Genomic DNA, 19733 nt, shown 5'->3' with positions numbered 1-19733 from the left:
ACCTAAACAGAACCTGGTCAGAGGGTATGGGTCACTGACAGCGTGCTGAAGCACAGGGAAATGCACAGGTTAGAAGGAGAGAATGCAACGACTCCAGGGCTAAATGAACTTGGAAGAAGAGAGGCTGGGAGTGCAATGCAGGCTTTTTAAGTATAGGCTGTGGGGCATACAAGAGGACTGACAGAGAAAGGTGCCAGAATGTAGCTTTAGTTTCACACAATGCTGAGCATGGTATTTCAGAAATGTGAATATTTTGGAGTGTGATTTCTGAGACTCTGGTCAGCCTTCACAATTTCGGAATGAAATCCCACCCAAACCCAAGGGCACAGGAGAAGTGCAAGATCGCCAGCCCATCCAGCCACATGTATGGCACATCTCACCAAGGCAAGAAGGTGAAATGCTGTTCCAGCTCCCATTGTCCAGGCACAACATCCTGGAGTCGCCCAACAAATAGTAGCCATTGTTGCAGTGATAGGTAACGGTACTGCCAGCGAAAAAGTCCTCAGCTGAATAAAATCCATTTTCTAAAGGCGGAGGCACTCCACAGCTGATTCCTGCAACATGAGTGAAAAGAGGGCACAGACATTAGCAGAGCAGACACAGATCAACTTCAGAATAATTCCGCATGAGAGCCACCACTGGAGATTTTTTCTCTGCAACTGTGGAATCTCGTCCGCAAGAGGGCCCAGGCCTTTTCTGAGGTAGCTAATGGATTCCAGGTCTGGTGGAGGGTCTTGTTTTGTGGGCACTTGTCAATCAGAGACTGAGGACTCTCCGGTTCCTGCTATTCTACTAGCTCTGGAGGAGACATCTGTGACTAAGATCCGAGCAGATGCCCTTCAGTCACAGGACACTTCCCCTGATAATCAATGATCCTTGGTAAGTTTTAAGGAAAAAGGAGAAGTAAGTTTGCCTCTCTGGAGGTTCCTGTTATTTTCCTTCGCTGAAAAACAAGCTCAATTTTACTGTATTTGAACATTGCAAAACTAGCTAACAGATTACTGCTAAGAGGTTACTGTACTGGTCTGAGACCAAGGAGCGCATGAATGATGGAGAGATTGGAACTGACCTCACATACAATCTTGGGCATCACTTTGTCTTTGACTATAGTAAATAAGCCCTTCTGATCCCAGCTGTGCAGGAGAAGGCATCACTGTACCTGCCTACCGGAGGTTGCTATTTACTCTAGCAGAGCTGCTTCTGTGGATCTTCATTTCAGTCAAGATGACATGAACTTATTCCAACAGCTACACAGCTCATCTTTGTAACTACATGGATTGAAGCAACTCCTTGCTCCCCAGGATGTGTGCAAGGATCATACAATAAGACACTGTGAAGTGTTTAGAGCCCATGGTAATGGAAGCCAAGTACTTGCTGTAGAGGGATAGAACTGAAGAGCCTGTAACAAAGACAGGCTGCCAGAGGATGGGGACCTGTGGTTTTGGGGGTCTTTGGTAGCAGGAAGAGGAGAAGGATCCTGGTGGGTGAAGGCAGTGATTGCAATGAGCCTGATTCAGTCAGTAGAAGAACCTTTTCTGTACCACACCTACCACTATAAACCCTGTAGTTCTTTATGCAGGAAATAGCTATCTTCAACCCACTTTCATTCATCAGGTACTTGTGATCAGGCTGAGAAAGGCCAGTGGGCGAGTCTGGCCCTCATTCACTCAGGATGTTTGTGGCAGGTCAACCCTGTTCTGTCTGAGCTCTGTGCTCAACAGGTAAAACTGCCTGGCCCAATATAGAGAAATCAGAGGGCAACACTAACAGGATTCTGGTGGCTTATGACTGATAACACAGTGCAAAGAGCAAGAGCAAAGCTGTCTCTGCCAGTGAACTTACACTCTACCCAGCAGGACTTGCTTTTGGGTAAATACATGTGTGCTATTCTTTAGGCAGAAGAGGAGACAGATCCTAGATTTGTGCTATGAACAACTGAATAAAGAGGAAGACATGAAAATCACATCAAATCTAGATGAAACTATTTTTAAGGGATTTTTAAAGAATTTGATGATTTTCCCCAAACTACTGATCAATTTTGGGATCATGCAATACCTGCTTCTGGAGGTAATTTACTATTCTGCTGAAATGAAAAATATAGTCAGCTCCAACACATGCAACTGCAGTCACATGTGCAGTCACAATAGAGGAGAACCAAAGAAAAGGAGAAGGCAGGAGCAGGAAAGCAGGAACCAAAGAACCTTGGCAACCTGAATGTATACAGCCCAGTTTCTTAGAAGAAATGCTGTAAATCTTGGAGCACTCCTAAGTCCTGACGCAAATATCTGCTGCCTTTAAAGAAATTATAACATCCTAATGCCAAGGCTTTTACTTCAAACCAGATGTTCTCAGTGACACTTAAAAATCACAGAGATATTCTAGCATTTCCTGTGCATCTTCCACACTCCTGGTGCCACTGGGGGGGAAAGTTTGGAGTATCAGATTGGTGATCCAAATAGACTCATTTCTGCCATGGGCAGTAGAAACTGACTGAAAAAGGTCGCAGAATCCGATCATGGTGTAGTTCCTGCTCAGTAAAACATGAGTTCAGTTTTAAGCATATATGCATATGCTGTAACATGGATGGATTCAAGTGCATCAGAGCCGCAGGGATAAACAGGCCATGAATAGTGACAGAGTCCAAATAAAAGCTAGGGTTTCCTAATCCTGCCAGCCCACTGAGACAACTCACTTTCACAGCGGGGAAAAGGCCGTGTCCACTGTCCCAGGTTAAGGCAGTGTTGAACAGAGTTTCCCACTATCTGGAAGCCTGGGTCACAGGAAAGGCTCACTTTTGACCCTGGCTTTAAATCAGCAGAAGAGGCCCGCAGATGTGGTATGGATCCTTGCAAAGACGGACAGTCTGTGGACAAAATATATGCATACAGTAAGAGATACAGCTATGTGCTGAAACGAATAAATTTATTATCTGATTGTTTGATCCTGTATAAGTTTATCCAGGAGAAAGCTTTGGGAAGTGCTATGTATGCTACATCCTGCTTGGGTTCAAAGGGTTTTGAGAATCATCAACATAGAACATCAGAAAAGTAATCTGTAGGAAAAGAGGTGAGGAGGCAGTAGGTATTTTAATACCATCCAATTATTTTTAGAATAAAAGACAAGAAAAACTTCTTTCTGACTTTTTTTCCCATCTCAATTCAGGAAGCAATAAATCTTTGTCAGAGATTCCAATGAACTTTTGTTACAAAACCCTGGAATTCGAGGAATGAGGGACTGAATGTTCTAACTGTCAAATTATCAAAATAATTTATTCAAGGTTAGTAGGGCAAAGGCTGCAAGCTAGCATATTTGACCTCATAAAAGAGTCTTCTAATATTGTTCAGAAAAAAAGGGTTCTAGGAAATAAAGTTCTAACCAGCACAAAATATACTCTTGTAATCTATCTTCACTCTTCCAACAACTCCTGGCAGGAAATCTGGCCAGGCTAGTACATTTCCTTTTTGCAGTTCTTCTGGACAGGATGTAGCCAGAGATTTTACCTATGGATTTAAAACAGTTGATTAGGTGCTGTTTAAGGACCATGTAGGAAAAGAATGTAAAAAAATATTCCTTCCATGTCTGCATGCAACACTAGAACAAACCATTGAATAAGTGATGCTCCTCCTTTCTAGCACAAGAGGCTTCTGGCTGAACTACTTATTATTCTGTACTTAAAAGCCAGCTAGCTGTGGACAGGCATGTACTGAGGCAATACCTGACGGAATACTTGTCATACAAGCAAAGTATAAAACATAGTTCTTGAAACACAATTGCGTTTGTTAGCGTGAAAGAAAAATGTATTTATGTCACAGAAAAAGGCAGATATGAGAACGCAACCTGAAGTGAAAGCTTGATGTATTTGCAGAAAAATGTCAAATAGGAGCCAAAAAGAACTTAATGTTGAAGATCTGCATTCTGCAAACTCTGCTAGCACTGCACCACGTTTAAGGAACAGAAACACAAAAAGGAGCAGTTTAATAAAGCAATTTGTTGTTTCCAGGACAAGAGTTTTGTGAATTCAATATACTAGGCTCTTCAAAACACTGCAGGCAAGGCCTACTCACACCAATACTACCAGCAGTATTGGCACTGACTTCAACCAAAGCAGGACAGGGCCACAACTAACCATGTGCTGAAACAGGAATTATATAGGCAAACTAAGGAGAAAGAAAGGAACACACTGTTAGATCAACAGCAGATTAATATCTTGAGAGCAGATCTGGTCAAATATCTTAGATGGAAAAGTTTTCCATTTAAAACATAACTCCTTTAATGACATCACTAGGGGTTTCTTTTGCATTCTTAGTATAAGAAACTGAAATACCAATGGGAATCCTTAAGCTGTTTCAGTATTGTATTTTAATGTGAAAAAAAAAAATTATTTCAGTAAGGTAAAAATATTTCTACTTCTTCACTGTGGCTCTGAGAATCTATTTAACATAGTAACATTGTTATACTTCTATCTGGCCACCAGTAGAAGGAGCCTGGGGAGTACAACCCCAGATGGCACAGCACTTTTAAGCTATTCAGACACCAGTGTAAATTATATGCCATAGTAAGAATACGCAGACAGACCCTTAATGATGGGATGTCACGTAAATATTCCACAGTGGTCCCCTGGAAGGAGCTCAGATGTCCCAACGCCAACATTTGTAAAAAAGAAGGCCGTCTAGTTCCATTGGATGCTCAGGGAGATCTCTACTACACGAAAGTGTTTTAAAACCGCAAATGAAAGACCAGGGCTTTGGATTCACTCTGCATTGCCTTTGTTCACTATAACTCCAAGAACAGAAAAGAAATAGTTCCAGAAGGTGACTGGGACTAAGGTGTGTTATTGGCACAGTACTCCCCATTACGTTTCTCCCTATCAGGGCAGACGCAGTCATATCCCAGCCATGGAACTGCTGAAAAAAACATACGTGCACTGAGGAGGATAAATGTGCAGTAAAGGGATAATTAAGGATTTCCTCTTCTTTTAAGATATCAGAAAGGGAAGTGGTCTATGGAAAAAAGATGGTTATTCAATTAAGAGAACATGGTAGTAATTAGGCTACCGAGATTACTTCCTACTCTTTGGCTCTTCTGTGCTGGAGGGTCATTCCAGTAATTGCCTGGCAGGGAGAAAGGAATGTTTCCTTCAGCAGCGTGAAAAAATGAATTAAGACGAGCAACAATAAGCAGCCCAGTGGGCTGTGTACATCTCAGCACAGCCAGCCTACCCATACAATACATGCAGCATGGCTTCAAGGCACAGCTAGCTGGTTAGAAAGCACAGGTGTGCCCAGTTCATGCCGAACAGTTGGGAAACTGCCTTTCTCAGAAAGGTGACTGGCTTCTGTCAAGTCTCCAGTGGATGAAATCAACTAACAAGAATAATGTGCTATACTGTCTGCCTGTCTGAGAAAGGAAGGTACACCATGAACCTCAGACTGAATTATTCTCACACTCCCCCTACCCTGAACTCCAGTGACATGGATCAGACTAGAGTCAGCTTAGATGGAGAAAAGAGCAATCTGCTCTGTTTATTCTGAGATAATTTCAAAGATCTCACTTCAACAGTAAGTGCTGATGGAAACTGCTTAGGCCAAGGGCTGCAAACAAAGTGCAAGGAATCTGCAGGGAAAAATTTCCAGTGTGGGAAAGGCAGGTTTGGGAACCAGCCATATGATGGAGAATGGAGGGCCAGAAAGGACCTCACAGTCCTATATAGACCACACATGTTTCTACTGCTGTCTACTCAGCAACAAAACAACCAGACTGCTGGTTTACCTATACAAAATTAATGTGCAAGTGGATGAGCAACTAAAGTACACAAAGAAAAATCTTAAAGAGTGGACTTTGCCTTTACATTATTCACTGGGCAGCATATTCTGTCACCCTGCTTTCCTTTATGGCTGAGAATAGGAAGGTAAGACTTACTGAACAGTTGCAGCTGGCAATAATAAAACTGATAATAACAGATAATGATAGTGATTTACCATCCCAAGCTCCAAAATGAATGAGGTAAAAATTGTATAGGAAGCTTATTTGGCCCAGCTCCCTGTCTAGTCTCACATCTGTCTTTTCAGATGAGTAATATGGATACCATGAAGAGCAGGATTTTCTTCCTTGTTCTAACTGTATTGCATTTGAAGCAAATGGGAATTTAATCAAGCCTGTCATTAAAGACAGACGACTACTGAGAAAGACTCAGAAAATTGCACTTAACCTCTTCACCAGTGCATCCTGTAAAATCACATGTATACTTATCAGCCTCAAAACTCCTAGTGAACAAAAACCTGAAGATTTGACTTGGCAATGCAACAGTTGGTGACCTCAAAAGCCAAGAACAGTAGCAGATTGCTGGGCAGTTCTGAACCTAGCAGAAAGCCAAAGTAGCAAAGAAAAGGAGAAAGAATCAGAGGAAACATTTGGATGCCAGAAGCAAAGATTCTGCTTTACTTCTATTTTCTGTTCATTTTGTTATTTCTTATTTGGATCATGGATAACAAACAGTGATAAACCACCACATAGTGGTAAAACCTTAAAAAGCACCAGAAGAGCAAAACCTTTTAAACCAAAAACTCTTCCCCTAAGAAATGCCTCTAACTTCGAACACTAGTCCTTGCTGTTTAAGTGTTACCAACAGTTCAATCATTTCTAACCTTCAGGATTGAAATACTAATGACCAGGAAGTGGTGATGGAGCACACCGTCATCAGGTTTGCAGATAATATCGAACTGGGAGGCCCACTCTGTCTCTGCTCAAGGACAGAGCTGCATCTTTAGGGACCTCGACAGGCTGGAGGAATGGACCAACACAGACCTCATGAAATTCAACAAGAACAAACAGGAAGGAAAAACCTCTGAACAATGCAGGCTGGCGAAAGCCTGGAGAGGGAGTGGCTCTGTGGAAAAGGACCTAGGGGCTCTGGCAGGTGGTGAGCTGAATGTCGGCCAGCTGTGTGCCCTGGCAATAATGAGGACCAACAGCATCCTTGGCTGTGTGAACAGGGTCACAACCAGAAAACCAAGGAAGGGATTATTCCCTCTTCTCAGTGCTTATTAGACCACATCTGGAGTATTGCATTCCATTTTGGGCTCCTCAGTACAAGGAAGACATTGACAAGCTGGAGCAAGTTCAGGGGAGGGCATCAAAAAGGTGATGGGCTGGAGCATTTGCCCTGTGAGAAGAGGCTGTGGGACCAAGGCTGGTTCAGAGGCAGCTTTGGGGACACCTAACAGCAGCCCCCGGTACCTATGGGGAGGTAATAAGTATATAGAGCCAGGCTCTTCACAGCAGTGCATGGTGGGAGACAGAAACAGTGGTCATAAATGGAAGTGGGAAGCCCCAACTAGATATAAAGAAAAAAATTTCACTCCAAGGATAACTGAGTACTGAAGCTTGTCTCCCAGAGAAGCTGAGGGATCACTGTCCTTGGAGACATCTTTTGATCTATACTGATTTTTTAATTCTGTGAAAGTTTAGTGCCAAACCTTTATTTTTGGTACCTGAATAAAAGTAGTCCAATATTCAGTTATGCTGTCCATTCAGACTTTCCTGGGACTATATAGTTCAGATTTTTCATAGTGTCTAATGCACAGACAGAAATTCTGATGCTTCCCCTCCGAAGTTTTACTGGTGCCTTCACACAGCAGGATGAGGGAACTGTAACCTGTAAAACAAGCCCTGAGCTTGTTTTTTTGGGTTTTCTCCCTCTTCTAACAAGACTGCTAACTTTTGTGTATGCCTTCATTTCTCTTTAAAAGCTACATAATACAGAAAGGCTCAGTCAAAATAGAAGGTGACTCAGTGTTGATTTTACCACACCTAGTTTTGCTTAAAGCTACTCTGCTTACTACACTAACTTACTACACTGACTTCTGTGAAAACAGAGGTCTATCCAATATGCTAACTTTGAATGCCTTTTCAAATGTTCACCCTACGCTCAGAGCCCTGTGCTCAAACACTGCAGTAAGGACTTACCTGCTGTGGAGACAGGACATGGTCCCAAATGTTGAGCTGGCTGATGGAGCCCACAAAAGATTCAGCTGGGTTGAATCCTTCTCCTTTCTGATCTTGCTCTTGACCCAGTACAAGTGCACCACCACCTAAACTCAGAGAGAATTAGAACAGGAATAGGAAACAAAGCCTTACAGCAGGGATCCCCATAGGAAGATTAAAAACTAAGCAAAACAAAACTTTTGCTATCCTATGTTACTAAGATTTTGTAGTGCAGGAGACAAGCTACCTTCAACAAATTCTCTCAGCAAACCTCTGGGAAGCCTTATGCTAGACTGAGGTTAAGTGAGCATAACAATTTGGAAGTGACTCTCAAATACACATTAATGCTGAACTCATGCTGAGCAGAGCAGAAACTTTACATAGCTGCTACAAGAATGGTATTGGCTCTAAGAGACCACTTCTAGCTCAGTATTTGAAGCGTATTACAGAGCAATGCAAAATGCAGTTTTGAGCAGGTGAGGCATATTTTACGATGCTAGCTTGCACTTCCTGCTTTAAAAAAAAGCTTAGAAAGTCAGATAGAACAAATACGATTCCAAATGTCTAATAATTGGTGATTAGACAATCAACGTTCTGACATGCCATAAACATTAAATTTCTTTTCCTCGATCAGTGGCACAGATGATGTGGACATGCATTTTGTATGTCACAGGGTGTCTAGACAAGGGCAAAAAGTAATGGAGACTGCACACTTCCTTAGGTCTTGTCTCTGGAGATAACTTCAATGTAATTAGGGGCAAGCATAAGGTACACAGACTAAATCGCTTCACTATTTTTTTTTTTAATATGGATAGTTTTTTGAAACGCTATGTAAATTCCGATGGTGGCAGTATGAAAACACTATCAAAACCAAATCTCTTTGCAGCAATCTAACATCAGGCCTTTCACAGCTTGTCAATGATGAAGGTATTCCTTTTCATGTCTTCTGATATTACTGGAAAGACTGCTGATCACAGGAAACAATGAAATAGCAAAACCCACCTTGTTAGGAAAAAAAGCAAACATAAAACTTTAAAAAGATGTCTGAAAGTAACAGCAGAAGGCTAATTCAATCAACTCTGAGCACACATTTGTAAGGCAAATGCCAGTTAAACTTAAGTTTGTTGTGTGGGAAACCTATTCTCACAAAGCCATTCCAAAAATCAGCTCAGCACAGGATCCTTTGTGGACTAAACTCTGTCACCCCCAAAACGAGTTACCTACTACTTCACCCTAGAAATGTGCATTTTGTCTTCAGCGAGGCTGAGTGAGGGAACTGTTCTCATGAACAAGAATAGCAAACATGAGCCCTGCATAAACGTGAAAACTACTAAAAACACCAAAATAAACATTTCCTTGCAGGCACAGCAAATTCTGCAATAAAAACAGAATGAAGGCAACGGATCTGGTGTAATATAAATAAAGCATACCAGGGATTTTTGAGCCAACAGAGAGCCCGCTGCCTCCATCAGACAGTTTTCCATCGATGTACACTTTCCATGCCCCATCGGTGCATGTCCATGTGACTGCAATGTGGTGCCAGTTACCATCGTTCACTGAAGGACAGTCTGTGATCCTCTCTTTCCCATTTACATAAAGAACCCAGCTGCATGGAAGGAAGACGAAGGCACACTCAGTTGCATGCAGCAACTTTAAAAGCGTGGCCTGTCCCACATGACTCAAAGAAATGTTATTTGCCAAACGAGGTAACTGTGTCTACAGCATACAAGAAATCTCTCCTGAAAGATCATCATACAAGGTATCTCTCTCTCAGAGAACTTGGAAGTTACGATTATCATACGCAAAGCATGGTGAAATAAGTAATGTGATTTTGTACCAAAACATGAAGACTCAAGTCCTGGCTGCACAGTGGATTCTTAAACGTGCCCCTTGGGTCCATCCCTGCTTTTGGAGTCACACGACAAGTACTCCGAGTGCTGAGCTCCATTTTATCCAATCATTGTCTCAATGCATCATTTAAATATGATGTAAATGTAGTCCAGAAAAAAATATCCTGCTTTCTAAACTTCACTGCTTTCTTGCCATTACTCTTCTATTTGGCAAAAAGTGAAGGAAACAAAAAAAGGAGAAAAACAAAACAAAGAGGCAACTCCAGCTTCAGAGTTTGGATGCAGATTTTTCTACCCCAAAGTAGGCAAAGCTGATACTCAGACTTCTGGTCTATGCTTTATCAATTCAAGACATGTGTAAGCTACAGAAAAGCAGAACTGTGATTTACCCATTGTAATCAGTCAGAAGAAATGCATTATCACTTCCATTCTCCACTGCATAAGAAATGGGAGTCCCATAGTTTGTGGTGTCAGTGGATTTCATCCAGAATGTACAGGTGATGTCACCAAGAGATGGGAAAACACCATCAAGCATGACGTATCCATAGATACCAGAGACTTCAAAATCAAGATTGAAACCAGAGGACTGTTCTACAATAAAGACAAAGAGTTTTCAGAGCTACATTCCTGAAAACCAGAAAATGAATCAAACGGAATCTAAGCAAATGCAATAAAATGGAACACAACCCATCTAAAAAAATTATTCTCTTTAAATTGATGATAGAAAGAATGTATAGCAGTCCAACATCAGCCAGCACACAGGGCTTTCCAGAGCTAGAAAACACATGATTTGAAGAAAAATGACCAGAAAAGAAGCTGATTAATCTAACAAACAATGAACATGAACCTTGCTTTTCAGTCCTCTGTCAATGAAATGACATACACATCTGCCATCCAACAACCCAAAGAGGTGTGATCAGCTGGTTCCATTTTATTCATAAGAGCCAAGATTACAAAAGAAAAAAAAAAAAAGATTTTTTTCTGCTCTGGACTTACAGAAATACACTGCACTGGTATGGGATAGCACTTCTGTGCTGCTCTTCAATGCAGAGTAACATGCTTTACAAGGATACCACAGGTAAATGTACCAAGTGGAGCTCTCCTGAAAGCTGGGTGTTATTAAACTCAGACATAGGTACGGCTAAATGACCTGTATGTCCTCTACTGTCTCTGTAAAATCAACACAGGGTCTTCAGCTTCTGTTTAAAGATTCATCAGCTACTAGTGTAACACCTTATAATTTCCATGGAGTGGCTAAAAGACAAATGGATTTGAGCCTCATGGTTGTGTGGCCTAACTCCAGCATCATCCAGGAAGTTGTACTAGGTGTGACCCATTTTGCCCGACCACAAGGAACTTCATGCCCTTTAGGACTTCTAAAGCTGAGACTACCACATACTAATCTCTAACCCCGTGATGCAAAGCCCTACATGAAATACAAGATGCCTTGTAAGAAAGAGCTAATTAACTCAGATACACAGAGCAAATACAAATTAAACTTGATAGACCTACTAGGTATTAAAAAGATGTAAGTGTGCCTTAGAAAAGAGAAATGAATATAAATATGACATAGCACACATGCTGTTACTTGTCTGCAATTACACTTATTAACACTGCAGTCACACAAGCTCCACTCAGCCTCTGAGTCCCACCACCCTAGCTGCTTTCTGGGGAAGCTGTAGGAAATCAGCCCAGTCAGTGCAAATCTTGCTCACAGACTTAGTCAAGCCACCTTTTTCTGACACTTGGTCCTGTGTACCTGTTTCACACCTGCTGCCTGTAAAGCCAGGGGGACATTTACAAACGTACGAGTTCAAGGCATCCACACAGGTGGCTTGGTTTAAGCAGGGACTGGAGTCACAGTCATTGATGTTCACTTCACAGTTTAGTCCTGTGTACCCTGTCACACACAGACACCTACGGAGGAAAAGAGAAGCACATTTCAAAAGTGGCTGCTGTCACGAAAAAGAATCCTGGCCATGAGGCCAGGCCTGCCAATGGGAATGGCATAGGTGGGGGGATCAACAGAAGAGATACTACAGAATTAATGGAGTTTTATTTTGGTTGTTCCTTTAAGTATGCTTGTATTCTATTAGCTGTATATTTCTTCTTAATAAGGACAATACAATATTTAAACACAGTGTCTGTGTTTCTTCATATAAAATTGGGAGAGGCAATCATTGTGTTCCTGTAAGTGAAGCATGCCTTCTAGAGTCCACAGAATTATAGACGAGAGGTACTTGACTTTTTAGGCATATATGCTCACACTAAGGGAAAACTAAGGCAGTAGAAAGGCACCAAAACCTCTGGTACTTGGAAAACTAAGGCGTTTGAAAGGCACCAAAACTTCTGGGGCTTTGTGGAGGGGAAGAGTTATTAAACCCAGACAGCAACAGCTGATCCATCTCTCTATCTCTACAGTGATCTAGGATATGACACTGCTATTGGTATTTGTAACTGCTGATCTGAGTTCAGATACCCTAAGGCATAACAAGAAATATTTGGAAGATTCCATTGGTGTTTTTATTTTAATCTCTGTATTCTCAACATGTACAGCTATCCCTGTCTTGCAGGCTATAGGAATGTACTATTATCAGGTACATAACTGGTCATCACCTATTCTTCTAGTGGAAAGCAAGACAAGCCCTTGAAGCTTGGGAAAGTGGATTTCTTTTGGAAGATCAATATTAAAACCACGCAGTCCTACCATGCTTACACTTCAAACTCTGCATATTTTCTTTACTGTCTACCTTGGAATTTTTTAAGAGTGAGGACACTAGGATTTATTTTCTTGCCTTCTAAAATCTCCTTTAGTGTGCATAGGGGACCATTTACATTGGATCAGGCTGCCAAATGCCTTGCTGAAATCTAAGAAAGCTGAAGCACCGCAACATACTGACTTTCCACATTGTATTACATCAATCATCTGTTTTTCACCTGAAGCTGTTGATACCATCTCTGCACGTAGCTCCATTCCTACAGGGTCTGCTGAGACACTCATCGATGTTTCTTTCACATAAGACACCAGTAAAACCTGGGAGGCACTTGCAGGAGAAACTGCCAACTCGATCTTCACAAACAGCCCTATTAAGACACGGGTTTGAAAGGCATTCATTGACCTCCATTTCACAGTGAGCACCTGAGAAAAAAAGAACAAAGTCACAGCTCCGCTTTGAATTAACCTCAGAAAGAAGATTACTAACCCATCTCTGTTTTTTTAAGGACTGTTGCTGATCTTCTGGGAAACGTCAAACAGCAGGGTAGCCATGCAAGTCTGCGATTTACTCCATTAACTGAGGTTAAGTGGTCGTAGAAGAATTACAGGAACCATCTTTGCAGTTGTAGAAATTAACACTTAGCAAACTGCGCAGAATTTAAACGGATATTGCCCATTAAGTGAGCAATTTGGGCTGAATCAGGAAATCACCTGAGAAACTATTCTAAGCAACTAATGAAAAGCTGCTACAAAAGACATTTAGCTGGAACCTTAACTCTAAGGAGAAACATGAAAGCCAGAAACACGTGATTCTGGGATTTCTGCTGTGAAAGAGGGTCTATGTTACTAGCACCGAAGAATGAAGAAAGAAGAAACTGCGTGTGATTTTATAGTAGGGCTCTTTGGCAACACAATAATCAACATGTCTATGGTATGTCTAGTTGTTACGAAATCTGTGAAAGCAGCAGAAAGCTAAGTATGGGCATGGGGAGTTAGAATCATAGAATCATTAAGGTTGGAAAAGACCTCTAAGATCGAGTCCAACCAGCAACCCAACACCACTATGCCCACTAAACCATGTCCCATGTTTTAATATAGACCATCTTGTCTAGTGTCGTAATATTTTTCTTTTTTAAATAAAATTAAAAATAACAATTTGCACCCATGTGAATGTCCTTATTCTTTCCTCAACATCACACAGTAAGCTCATGGCAAAATTAGGAATAGAAGACCGATCACTTAGTAAATCCTTCTGAAGCCACACTTACACTACAGGGACTGTGAGAGATTACACGGACCTAGGGAATTTAGTACATCCATATCAACATATAATATATGTAATATATAGCAATGAGATTGAAATACTTTCGACAGGGTAGGAAGACATCTTTTTTGGTCAGAAAGAGTGAAGGCTCACTTAAACAGAAAAAGGTGTACCTGCGAACCCTTTTGCACAGGTGCAGTGGTAACCGTTCTTGCCATCAACACAGTGGGCTCCATTCAAACACGGACTGGAGCTACATTCATTTATGTCTTCCTCACACAAGAGACCTTCAAACAGCAAGGGTTACAAGGCATAATCAAGACACTCAAGGTCTGCATGCTGCAGTGACTGAATGTGGAAGACAGCACCATACTGCTTGCATAACAAAAGGCTACTGAGATCAGGTGATAAAATTCCATATTTGACTGCTCTACTGCAAACATCTACAGAGATCACCTGTGTTACTTAGATGCTGGGATGTGAAAGATGCAAAGTTCATGGTTTGTCTTTATAAAGTTTAAAAAATATCCAGCAAGTGTTGCTGTCGATAAATGTATAGCCATAAACATGAAAAATGAGGGAGACCATTTCCGGTAGAAAACACCAGCCCTTTTTTTTAATCACAAAAAATTATCTCCTCAATAGTTTATTTCAATATTTAGAAATTAGATGCTGTTTTGGCAAAGTACTCAAGCATGTCTGTTTCCCCGCAGATTTCAATACCTTCAACATGCATGCAGGTAAGAGTTAAAAAGACTGAGATAAAAGGTAAGAAAAAGCCCGCTCATTTACTCATAGTGCTGCAGTAAAGCAACTGCATAAATGCTTTGTCTCGTCAGGCCATATTCAGTCTCACAAGCATTTTCCCTGTGAGTATTTACTAATTCCCTAAACTTCATTCCTTTTTTTTTTGTCAGACCTGAAATGTCACAAAACAGAAGTATACATGCACAAACACGCACACAGATTGTCCTTGAATGCCCATCATTTTATTTCAAAACCTATTCACATACAGTAGAACCTCACTCTAACCTGTAGATCAGGTTGCTTTCCTGTCATAATTCCACAGATGTGGAATTATACAGCCCTTGTGTTTTGTGTTATCTACTTGCCGCAGAAACAATGCCTGTCTGAAGAAGAGCTACGAAGTGAAACAAATTACCTGAATAGCCTGGTTGACAATGGCAAACAAAGGCCCCAATGCCATCTTTACACATTCCATTGTTGTGACAAGGAGATGATTTACACTCATCAACTTCTGTTTCACATTTCAAGCCTAGAATGCAAAATAAAGGACTGAGAACAGGGAGACAAAATTTGAAATTGTTCAGCAACATAGAAGTCATGACTACTTAGTGTAGGAAAACATGATGGATTAATTGCATACCAGACATTCAGGTTTATTATCTTCTCTTTAGATTGTGTTTTAACACAGATCTGAGGCAAAATGCTGTTAGAAAGGTATGACGCACATTGGGCAACAGAGTGATCAATTCCAGATACTGGCACTTAATATCTGTCACAAGCAACAGAGATCACTTCTTGATAATAGCTGAATAATAAGTCATCTGTTTGCTTTGAAGCAACTGGGAAGCTAACAGTGAAGAGGAGTACAGGCAGATCTGGTGGAATTAGCTGTGCAGAGTGCAAATTTCCAGATTTGCTAATCATAAATATTGCCAAGTGATAGGCTTTTCAAATCTACTAACTCTACTAAAAGAAACCGCATTCAAAATCCTTTTCTGCCAAACATGATATAATTCAGCAAGAACATGAGAAACTATTTCTTTTCTTGATACTTTTGTATGGTAAATCTGTGATGGATATTCCAATTAGTTAGGCTATACTCTTGCACTGAAATGTTTTGCGCCTTTATGCTTGCTCATGTTAAGTGCATGGAGACATGTTAGCTCCTTCACCTGCTTTTCAATTTTTTACCTGTATATCCAAGTGGGCATATGCAAATATATCCACTTCCCAACTGTTTGCATGTCCCATTGTTGCGGCATGGTTCCAGGAAACACTCATGAAAGACCTGCCAGAGGCAAGAATTATATGATTACAGTAAAGGTGGAAACACAGGTGGAACAAAATATAATTTTAAACTGGACACCCTATAGTCACTTTGGAAAGCTGGGGGAAAAAAGTCACTGGCATTAATTTCTAGCTCTTCCTCTTTGTCTCCTCAGCACATCAACTGTTCTTCTTTCTAGAGAAAAATACCAGGAATCTGAATTATTATTTTAAAATGACCTTTTACTTAGCAAAATGTGATCATTGCAGTTGTTTCCTTAGAACTTTCTTAGCTATTCACAGGTGACTTTTTATATTATGCTATCTTCTATATGAGAGTTCTCCACTTTGCCTCCTTTTGCACTGGCTAATCACTTCCTGCTACTGGTCATCAGGTGAACTGGTGGGGAACTTCACTGTGTGGCATTATTTTTTCTAACAGCAAACCTGAACTCAGCTGAGTAAACGATCAGCTAAAACCATGGGAGATCAGTTTGTCACCTGTCTATATGTTATATAATTGTTCAGGCAAATTTATCATCAGTGAACTTTGCTCCTGTTTACACAATATCCTAACTTCAGATTCAAACAAAGCAGTCTTGTCAGAGTTACAGACTTGGGGGGAGATGGTGGGGATAAGGGTGCATCTCCGGCGAACACTGTCACTGGAATAGTTTCTACCACATGAGGACTTGCCTGTATTTCAAAGGGGGTACTCACAGCAGAAGGGAGCTCTGCTTGCCTCCTCTCAAGTGTATCTATGTTGCAATAAGTAAAACAAAGATTTTATAACTGGGACTTAGATGCCTGGTAGCATTTTCTGGAATTCAGCATATGGAAGACATCAAATGACTGAGAATGGTCAATCTACTTTTTATAGATTGGCTGAACCTCCTCCATGGAGTTTACATTTCTTTTATAAGTGTGATAAATATTTCAGGTGAAGGGTTCAAGTCCAGAATTTAAGATTGGCAATAGCTGATGCAGCCTCCTTTGTTCAGCCAAAGTGCTTCTATGATTACAAAGAGAGTTTGAGTGTCACCCTCATGACCATCACTCTCATCTCTTCAGGAAATATAGTCAGCATAACAATTACATTTATAAAGGCCTTAGTCATTTATTGCTGCATAAGGCACTCTTTCTTTCATTCGAGATAACATTGGAAAATATATCTTGTCCTTGCCTGACTGCTGACTTTGTACTGCTTGCTGATATTTTCTGGAGAGGCTGGTACCATCATTACACTTTCCTCAGCTGCTGAAAAAGTAGAGCCAAAACCTAAAGAGGAAAGATATGAAAGTGCTCTTAATAACACTGTATGGCAAGGTCCCTATTCCATAAGGGCATAATAGTTGCATGTTAGTAACGCATCTAAAGATATGTTGAAAAAAGTGAATTTGTGGGAATAAAAAGCAAACTTTACAGTAACCACATAGTATTTTATATGTATTTTACACAAATATGTATTTGTAAGCACATACATTTCTAAAACACATATATGTGTGTATACATACAAAATATATTTTCTGTGTATTTATACACACCCACATACATGCATACACATATTTATATATATACATATAACTCTCTCTATAGTCTCTCTATATAATATACACATGCAATGTGTGTGTATGTGTGTGTATACACACTCTGTATATGTATACTGTTATTAAGCCTTGGTATGTATCACACAGTCACTCCTTCTACATAACACAGAGGCAACACCAGTTGGCAAAACCAGCTGTGAACTTCACTGGTTGAAATGGAAGGTCTACATTTGTTAAGAGAGTAAGTGAGATGTTTTTTCTAAAGACTACTGCTGGCCATCCTTCAGATGTTCCCTTTATTCACTTTCTCCAGCAGAGATAATTTGGCTTACTTGAACAATCTGTGATGGATCTGGCACCGATGACAGTAGTTGTTCCATAAAAGGGACAAGACAAGCAGTAGGACTTTCCTGGGTCTGGTTGATAGTAGTCTCTGGGACAAGGGTAGCAAGGTGTCAAACCTGTACGAGAGAACTCGCCTGCAAGACATGGTACTGCAAGAACAAAAGGACATTTTTTTGAGTGATCACTTGCACCTCCACCTTACCTTCCCCCACCTCTTTCTGGGGATTTTCTCTCCTCCCCTCAGAGTCCCTCCTCAGACTTAAAGGAATTCACTACTCTAGGAGATGCTTATTTAAATTATGCTGTTAAGTGACATGTGGTTCTCAAAGGACTATGGAAATATCTGGGAAGTATTTCTATCTAAATTCCTTTTGCTGCTCTGGGGACAGCTTTCAAATTCAACTTCCTTTCCCTTTTATCTCTCACACCTGTTTTGTTTTTTTTTTTCTTTTTTTTTTCCTTCAAGGAGGAGTAAGGACAAAAGACATCTTTTTTGTACCATTAATCCCTGTAGACTATTTCCCCTGGCAATCTTTCTGGCAAGGCTTCCCGAAGACAGTTTCTTGAAAAAAGTTATCGAACAAACTGTGTTAAAATCCAGTATTTTTGTACAGAAGATGCGGAAGCTGTTCTGGAGAGAATAGTGACAAACATCCTGTCATTCCCTTTCTCTTCTGTAAGGAAAAAGGTTTTATTTTCATGTAGGTACCCATCGCATACCTCATTTTATTCATCTTTAGATAAGAATCCATCTTGGAAATCAGAAGAAGGGCATTTGAAATAATCAGGGTATCAGGAAATGACGTATCATTTTGTTCGGAAATGCTACTTTGTCCACACTTAACCAGAAGCGGAATTCAATCTCAGGTGGATGAGTTGAATTACATTAGCTGATGTTTAAACATAATTTAGAAATTTTTAGAGTTTAATTTAAAAAATTTCATAGGCCCTTTTGTTACAAACCTCCACAAGCTGAGACATCCACTGCGCCTCTTTTTACCGTTGATGTATTTTCCGGGCAAGAGATGCAATTCCTGGATCCAAATGCTGGCTGATATGTGCCAAGTGGACATGTTTCACAGGTCTCAAGACCATTAGGTGAATACATTCCCTGCTTGCACTGAGCTATAAGGCAGAAGAATTTATAAAGATTAAGCAATGACCAACAGGAAACATGGCTCCTAACCTCTGAAAATAATGCTGAAAACACAATACGTTGTCACAAGGACTTTTATTTCTAGAGTTTACTCTACTCTGAAGGACTTCCTGGGTACAAAAAGCGAAAAAAAAAAAAGGAATTGTGGTAAGTTACTGATAGAATGGCATTATTTTAAGTGTATTAGTCCCTGCAAAACAGGCTCACAATCTCACAGAATGAAGACAGAAATTAAACAAAGCATCAAAGACCAGCTCTTCTTAAAACATCTGCCCAGACATCCTGCATGCCACAGCAGTGGTGAAAACCTGGATTTTTCTCTTTACATATGCATCAAGGGGCAGTTAGGACTGCTCCTCATTTCACAGGTTAACCTCATTCCAATATTCCCACAATGGGGACCAAAAGGATGCCACCAGGCATTCAGAAGTTGCTGTCTGAAGAAGACAAAGTTCTCACCTTTGCATTCAGAGATGCTCCTAGAGTGTAGATACTCAGTATAGCTACCAGATGGACAACTTTTGCATTCCAGCTGCCCTTCCTCATCTTGGTAGGATCCAGTCCAGCAGCTTTCACAGGTATGATGCTCCAGGGAGTAATAGGTACCCAAAGGGCAGTTGACTGTAACATTGGAAATATAAGGTTCCCCTCAGAATGCACAACCATACATACTTGTCTTGCCTCTGGGGTTCCCATTTAGTCAAGCCCTGTTATGTGAAACGTGATTCTGTTCTTCAGCAAATGGGGCATCTCTCTGAACACTGCAAAGGTCTCACTACACACAGGAAATGGAATCCAATTCCACATCACCCACAGGACTAATAGGCTTAAAAGACTGCATACCAAGCACTGTTTTCCT

The 19733-nt window shown here is 40.7% G+C and overlaps 1 protein-coding gene across 1 annotated transcript in view; it reads right to left on the bottom strand.

The window, feature by feature from the left end:
- Positions 1 to 380: 380 nt before the first annotated feature.
- The window catches only part of LOC104079847 (sushi, von Willebrand factor type A, EGF and pentraxin domain-containing protein 1-like), a gene marked incomplete at both ends in the record, with an annotated part of 42411 nt that continues 23058 nt past the window's right edge, over positions 381 to 19733 (bottom strand). Inside the window, 15 exons of the mRNA XM_009582022.1 lie at positions 381 to 554; positions 2693 to 2863; positions 3377 to 3500; positions 7966 to 8090; positions 9414 to 9589; positions 10223 to 10424; positions 11593 to 11750; positions 12771 to 12972; positions 13987 to 14100; positions 14976 to 15089; positions 15752 to 15848; positions 17010 to 17104; positions 17706 to 17867; positions 18682 to 18843; positions 19334 to 19495. Of these exons, the coding sequence (XP_009580317.1) occupies positions 381 to 554; positions 2693 to 2863; positions 3377 to 3500; positions 7966 to 8090; positions 9414 to 9589; positions 10223 to 10424; positions 11593 to 11750; positions 12771 to 12972; positions 13987 to 14100; positions 14976 to 15089; positions 15752 to 15848; positions 17010 to 17104; positions 17706 to 17867; positions 18682 to 18843; positions 19334 to 19495 (2238 nt within the window). The remainder of the gene's footprint in view (positions 555 to 2692; positions 2864 to 3376; positions 3501 to 7965; positions 8091 to 9413; positions 9590 to 10222; positions 10425 to 11592; positions 11751 to 12770; positions 12973 to 13986; positions 14101 to 14975; positions 15090 to 15751; positions 15849 to 17009; positions 17105 to 17705; positions 17868 to 18681; positions 18844 to 19333; positions 19496 to 19733) is intronic.

Source organism: Fulmarus glacialis, unplaced genomic scaffold, assembly GCF_000690835.1.
Source record: "Fulmarus glacialis isolate BGI_N327 unplaced genomic scaffold, ASM69083v1 scaffold14697, whole genome shotgun sequence".
In the NCBI taxonomy this organism is placed as follows: domain Eukaryota; kingdom Metazoa; phylum Chordata; class Aves; order Procellariiformes; family Procellariidae; genus Fulmarus; species Fulmarus glacialis.
This window is presented reverse-complemented; position numbering and strand designations above follow the sequence as displayed.